This window comes from Homarus americanus, unplaced genomic scaffold, assembly GCF_018991925.1.
Source record: "Homarus americanus isolate GMGI-L3 unplaced genomic scaffold, GMGI_Hamer_2.0 scaffold2539, whole genome shotgun sequence".
NCBI classification, from domain to species: Eukaryota; Metazoa; Arthropoda; class Malacostraca; order Decapoda; family Nephropidae; genus Homarus; species Homarus americanus.
This window is the reverse complement of record NW_024725489.1, coordinates 2,488,773-2,495,533: the sequence shown is the minus strand read 5'-3', so window position 1 is coordinate 2,495,533 and position 6,761 is coordinate 2,488,773. Positions and strand designations below refer to the sequence as shown.

The 6,761-nt window shown below is 35.7% G+C and overlaps 1 protein-coding gene across 1 annotated transcript; it reads right to left on the bottom strand.

Moving 5' to 3' along the window:
- Positions 1-763: 763 nt before the first annotated feature.
- Positions 764-6,399, bottom strand: LOC121864972. Its single transcript, XM_042364209.1, has 3 exons — positions 6,188-6,399; positions 3,352-3,877; positions 764-2,855 (listed from the first exon to the last, which is right to left on the bottom strand). The coding sequence occupies exons 2-3, from the start codon at positions 3,836-3,838 to the stop codon at positions 1,834-1,836; spliced, it is 1,509 nt and encodes a 502-aa protein (XP_042220143.1). The 5' UTR covers positions 3,839-3,877; positions 6,188-6,399; the 3' UTR covers positions 764-1,833.
- Positions 6,400-6,761: the final 362 nt, after the last annotated feature.

Genomic DNA, 6,761 nt, shown 5'->3' with positions numbered 1-6,761 from the left:
ATGTTAAAAAACGGATATTTTTAAAATAAATGCTACATAACATTTGTGGTCATAAAGAACAACCTAACCAACCAACCAAACCTTCCTAACCTTACCCAACTTCCCCGGTATATTAAACAGAAAGAACTTACTATGATATGGTGAAATTTGAGGCATTTCTGGACGTCAGATGATATGGCTGCATCAGCGCTAAGCAGCCCGGCGGGTTAGTCCTATATATTAACCAATAACAATACAAATATTAATAATATAGGTCATTTACAAAGGAAACGCCATAGAAGAATGCTTTACAATTAGGTCTGAATTGTCGATTGCAAAGATAAAATTCTCGAGATTAGGTTGGCGGCAATAATCTATTATTATTATTATTATTATTATTATTATTATTATTATTATTATTATTATTAATAACTATGTATGGAATAATTATTAAGCATTTAATTCAGGACAGAGTTATATTAAAGAAATTAACTTTAGCAATCAAAATCTTTATAAAAAGTTTACATAATAGAACTTTAGTCACTTTTTGCCAAATTTATTGTAAATAAAATATTTATAAGAATAAATTTATTTGAGGATTATTATGAACCATTGTACAGTACATTGGTTTGGTTAGGTTAAATTAGGATATGGTAGGTAAGGTTAGATTTGTTTAGATTAGGCAAGGTTAGGTTAGGATAAGTTATGTTTGGTCACAATAAATTAAGTTACATTTGGTTAGGTTAGGTTAATATAGATTAGGTTAAAATAAGTTAAGATTTGGTTAGGTTGTGTTAAGTTCTATTCCTATTTCACAAGTCATGTTTCTATTCCATTGTATCCAATTTAAGACAGAGAAACACTGTTATCATGCACATGTTACATTTTAATAGCTAAACATATGGTATATATTTTATGTATATTCCTGAATTATATTTGTAAAATAACAGTAATAAATAGAGGTAGAATGTTTGCCTACTGTAATAGTAATGATTAATTTTACAAACAGAATAATCAACTCCATCAGTAATACAGAATGGTGAATTTAGGCAATTCTGCTAAATATACCATAAATCACTGGTTCACAAATGACAGGGTGTATGACCTCAAGCCTACATGCCTAACACTGTACAGTAAATTTGTGCTGTTGTCATGGGACTTCCCTTCTCCTTTAATGATTCATCAGTCTTAGGCAGAACCATGCCACTAAATCTAATCCTGTCATGTCTGGAAATTGCCACAGAATGAACACTTGAGACTCCATGAAGTAGCCCAACAATCAGATCTTATTTCACTATGCAATAAGTCTGTGGCAGTAACCTATGGTTAAAATAAAACAAAATTCAATCTGTAGAATTATTATTAACATTGTTAAATTAGGTAATGGTGTGGTGGAAATTATTGATGTATAAATTTGCCCCAATATATAAGCTATAAGATATTAAAAAAATAAAATAAAATAGTACAGTACATACAGTACTAAGTATAAATGAAAAGTTTGGTTGCACATTACATATTAATAATCAATTAAAAGCTGTGGCAACATTCATAGGCATATCTTAACAAAATCCTGTTTGTCAAGATATACTTATAAAACATATTAAGCTCCTCTTCATCATATTTGACAGAATGACAAAAGCTAAAAATATCTCCCAAATGTGTTTAGTGTGAATAACCATGTCAGATATCACTTGCCTGCATTACCAGTATCATAACTTGTCGCAACACAGAAGCCATTGTCCTCCAAGCAAGGATGTCTAATGCTTATATTTCTGTTGCTTTCCCAATTGGCTTATTGAAGCCATATGAAGATGATGGAACATTTAAGAATTGTAACAGTCATTACATTTCAAATTACTGTACTTCTTTTTTTATAGTTACATTTAAATTTTGTTTCCAATCTATATTCACATTTTTGCTGTCTACAAGATCCTCAATATTTTTGTTCGAGCACAAGAGAAGCACAGAGTTCCCATCAGTATCTTTATGTAAGACTATATTCTGTTGCTTTACACTTGTGGTATCAGGACTTTCTGGAATAACTTCTATGTGCTTCTCATTCTCTATATTTTTTGCTACATTATCTAAACTTTCACTTAAACGTCTTAGTGCTGTATCTGAAACCAAACCTGATGCTAATCTTGATATTCTTTCAATTTTAGTTTGAATTTCGTTTCTTAATTCTTTCAATTTTTCTATGTTTTCCCTAAACACATTCCCCTGAGAATATGTTTGGACAATCAAGGTTGGGTATGAACTATCTGCTTCTGCCATTTCTGCTTCCACCTCTATTTCATTTTCTACTTGTAAGCTCATGGAAGAATCTTCTCCTGGTCTTACTAAAAGGCACTTTGGAATCTTCCTTAAGAACACCCGTCGACTGCTACCAACGAGTCCTTTGCCACGGGTCATAAAAAGATTTTGTCTGACAGATATATTGCGGATATTGGCATACTTCAGGAGTTGATGGCGGTGAACAGGCATACGTGTTTTCATGATGGCAATGATCTTTGAGGCAGAAAAACCTTCAAGAATAAGATCTTTGATCATGTCTCTTTCCTCATTGTTCATCCGGAGATGAGAGCCATCCTCATCATGACCATAGTGAGTCCTGCAGAAGTGAACTGTGGCACCACCTTCTTTCATGAACATCACTTCCATAAATGAGGTGCAAACAGCATTAATTTTCATGCTGCCTTTCTTCATAAAGCGAGATCGTGGCATCAATGATTTAGCATCAGTGGACTTTATGAAACCACTACGTCGGCAACGCAGGAAAAACTTTACGTCTCCGGACACCATCGTCTTTGCAGAAGTCTGTGCAGAGTAAGATGCCCGACACCTCTCCTCAGCCTCCTTCTTCCACTTCCAGAAATCTGCAATAATAACTATTCTGTAAAATTGAATATCACACTAATAAGTGCTCCTTATAAAATTCAAGATATTTATACTCTATTCATCTTACCATACCATACATGCAAAGAACAGTGCTCTCCACAAAATCTTGCTGAACTATAATGTTCATGCCACTCGTGTATTGCCTATCTCTATATAACCTGTTCTCAAACACAAACAGGCTACTCTAGAAACCATTGTGTTTTATATATCTCGATCACAAAGAAAATGTAAGAAAACAAGTAGAATGGCTGAAATCCCTTATGGAGACCAAAAGTGAGATGGTTCACCAACTGTGTATGAAATTTGGTTACAAGACAGGTGGACAGCTTCATTGATGTATCTTATTGAGTCTTTAAAATATTAGGAGGGAGGATAAGAAGTAACCAACACCGGTACAGTATAAAGAAGTAAGTAAATAGTTTAAATGAGCCCTCAGAGAACCACACCCATATAACATTTGTGAACATTTCTTACCTTCTTTCTGCTGAAATGTTACTTTCTCGCATTGGAATTTCATTTTGTGAGTTCGAATCAGGTGAGAAATGAGTCTTGCTATGCGATTTCCACGGAACTCACATCCTGACTCTAAACATGGCATTTTAGCCCTACTCTGGGCAGAGAGATTGTGTTTGACTCGTAGGTGAGTAGACAAGCTTCTCTTGTTTTTGTACGTTTTATTACAAACTTGGCAAATGGTGCCCAGGCAATCATCGTCTTCTTGTGACACAGTAATAACCTGGTCCCCGTCTGTCAGGTCATCACTCTGGTTGCCGTCATTCTCACAGAACACAAAAGCAGATTCATCCATATGTGTCAGTTCCTCTAAGATAATGGCTGGTTCTGTTTTAATGTAAGGTACTTCATCAGTCCCATTGCCTTTAGTAACAGTTGATGTTGTATTGGTCCTACCAGAACCATTACTTATTTTGCTGCGTCTCATGGTACTGACTTGACAGTCCATTAAGGAAGGTCACTCAGTTCACTCTCCTGTATATTAAATCTGCAACGAAAATTTTCCATCAAACAACATTGCAAATTATAAAGACCTATACATTAATCTATTTTGTTGACCATGAACTTTGTCTTCATACAGTAGCTAAATTCATTACAAAACAAGTGATTAGTCAGATTTTAAGATCAAATAAACCTTCTTCATAGGTGTAAGCACAAGGTTTTGTAAGCCAATTCCTAATAAAGGTGGTAGCAATTCCTCTATATAAGAGGATCCAACATAATGAAAGACCATGACTACCATAGCAGACACCACTGACAACAAGTGAGCCAAATACATTTTAAAGACCACAAAATATAAATCATACAACTAAATGTGTGGTAGCCAAAGTGTCTAACCTAACAGTTGGATTATGACCTGATTTCAAACACCCTCTTGCAAATAGGCCAAAACACCTAAATTAAGAAGGAAAAACACTAAATACAGTGAAGTCATGACAATTTTCAAAATACAAATTCAGGTTCTTAAATCAGCGGGTACCTCTATTATTACCTCTTTGTTTAAATTTTGCGGTCACATATTCATAATTCACAGCCGAGTGCCAGCTGCCGGTGTTTACTTACATAAGAAACCTTAAAATTGTGGAAATAGCATTTCAATGCTTTAATTTGACTTAGAAATATCTGTATAGAAAATATAAAAATATAAAATAAGATAAATGAAAATTGAGGAGTGAATTGAGCATGGGAGATATGGCAGTTGGCTTGTGGACTGAGGATCCCCTCCCTCTCTCTGTTCCTTACTACAACATTATGCAAGTTCATCCTCATCCCCATATTATACTTAGGTTCAATTGATACCGAGTTTATAAAACATTATTATAAAGTAAAAAAATTCCTGGTTCATTGTTGACATAGTGTGGTCACAACCAGCCCAGCGCCTGCCTCGATGGTGTATTGGCATAACCACACGATATTATGAGACGGGAAGGAGCTGTTTATGTCATACAGAACTACCGTTTGTACAATATTTATGTTACTGTATTTTCTTACATATTATGTATGACGTTTAGTGTATATTAAAGCAGTTTTGGAACAATTTAATTATAATTTGTTATTTGATAATTCACAATATCTTATGGTACCTAGCCCACAAATTATCATACCTCCATTGTACACTTGTACACTATGTTGTTGAGTTATTCCCATGAAGCAGGTTTCATTGACATACAAGTATTGCTATTTGTTTGAGTTATCAAGTTGAAAAAATCAGAAAAGTAACTGTACAAAGACACAGAGGCTGCCATTTAAGGATGGAGAATACCGGTACTGAAAATTGAACTCCTTTGGGATGTAGCTAAATTATATCCACATTCAGTGGGGACCAAAATCGATATCAAGGTCGGGCACCAAATTAAGGGTCGAGATATTGTAGTTAGACTTGAGAAGGGCTGAAGTTACCTTCTTGGCCCTTTCAGTTCTACTGACATACTTCATGCGCCTTTTAGGATCAGTCGATGGTTGCTCTCACCTCTTGTTAATCTCAAGTTTTTTATTAATAGATGGTGATCATCTAGTAAATCTTCAGGTTTATTTAATTATACTTTTCATCCAACACGATTCTACAAACAGAGTGAGCATACAAAAATGACAGAGGATGGACATAACCTATTTATAGAAAAAAATACAAAAACAAGAAAATTACGATTCTTTACTTTAACTTTTATCCTCTTCACCACTAATCAGCTCGTTAGCCACTTGGGCGACCGGTCACGTCTCTGTCACGCACTGTTGGCAAGTACTGGGCATACACTGGCTCCTGAATGTACCTGAACCCGCTCCAGTGTTGGTCAAGTCTGGTCTTAAAAGAGTTCACACTCGGTGCCGTCACAACACTTTCTGGCATATTGTTCCATGGGTTCATAACTCTCATTCCGAAATAATTTGCCCTCACAGTTTTCTGGTCTTGCAGCTTCTTCAACCTTGAGCTGTGACCCCTTGTTGGGGTCTGCCAGCCTGCAATTGATTTATGGTTTTCTTGAGGTTTTCTCAGAGTAAGGAACAAGTTATCTTCAATTCAATAATAAATTTAAAAAAAATATGTTTAAAATGTGGAAGAATCGTTTAGCATTACCATAAAATCATAAGTATTAAAACCTACAGTACATTGTTCTGAAATCCAGCACCAGATCAACATGGGGTCCAGACCCTCACTCTTCAAAGATTCTTATATAGGAGTCAGAAGTACTTGAATATTCTACCGTAACTAAGTACATTCTCCCATTCCAATCTGGCACATAAATATACGAACGAATCCCTCGAGCTTCCCCATACAACCCTTCCCCAACCACCAACTTACCTCCTCACTCCTTCCTCATTTCTTACTTCCTTTCCTTCTTCCTTTATAGTAAACCGTTTATATGAGGATGCCAGTCGCTTATTTTATATATTCCTCATTTTTCTGGGTTTTCTCCTCGGTTTAATGTTTGTTTACAATTTATGATTCTCTTCGCCATATAGCTGACGACCATCACAAGGATGAACAAAACTTGATGCTCATTGGCTGATGGAACCGTTCGTGAGGTCTAAGTCGGATTGTTTGATGTCGTTCGTGTAAGTATTATTATTATCATCATTCAACACATTCGTAACCACATCAAGTATGCCATATTGCTATTAAAAAGTGAGAGGAATAAATCTTCGCATAACACAATTTTCACCAACTTGATTAGTCCCACCACACCTCATGCCATCCAACCCACAATGGCCAACACAAGCCCATAATAAAAGCAGTCCTGTGGGGTTATGAGATATATGGTTCACACTCAGGATGGGATGGAGAAAGGAACCTCACAATGTGCTCTCTGTATACATGTTGTATTGGGTGTACAATGCAGCTTGTTGCTGGGAAGTGGCAGCGTGGTTACAAGCGT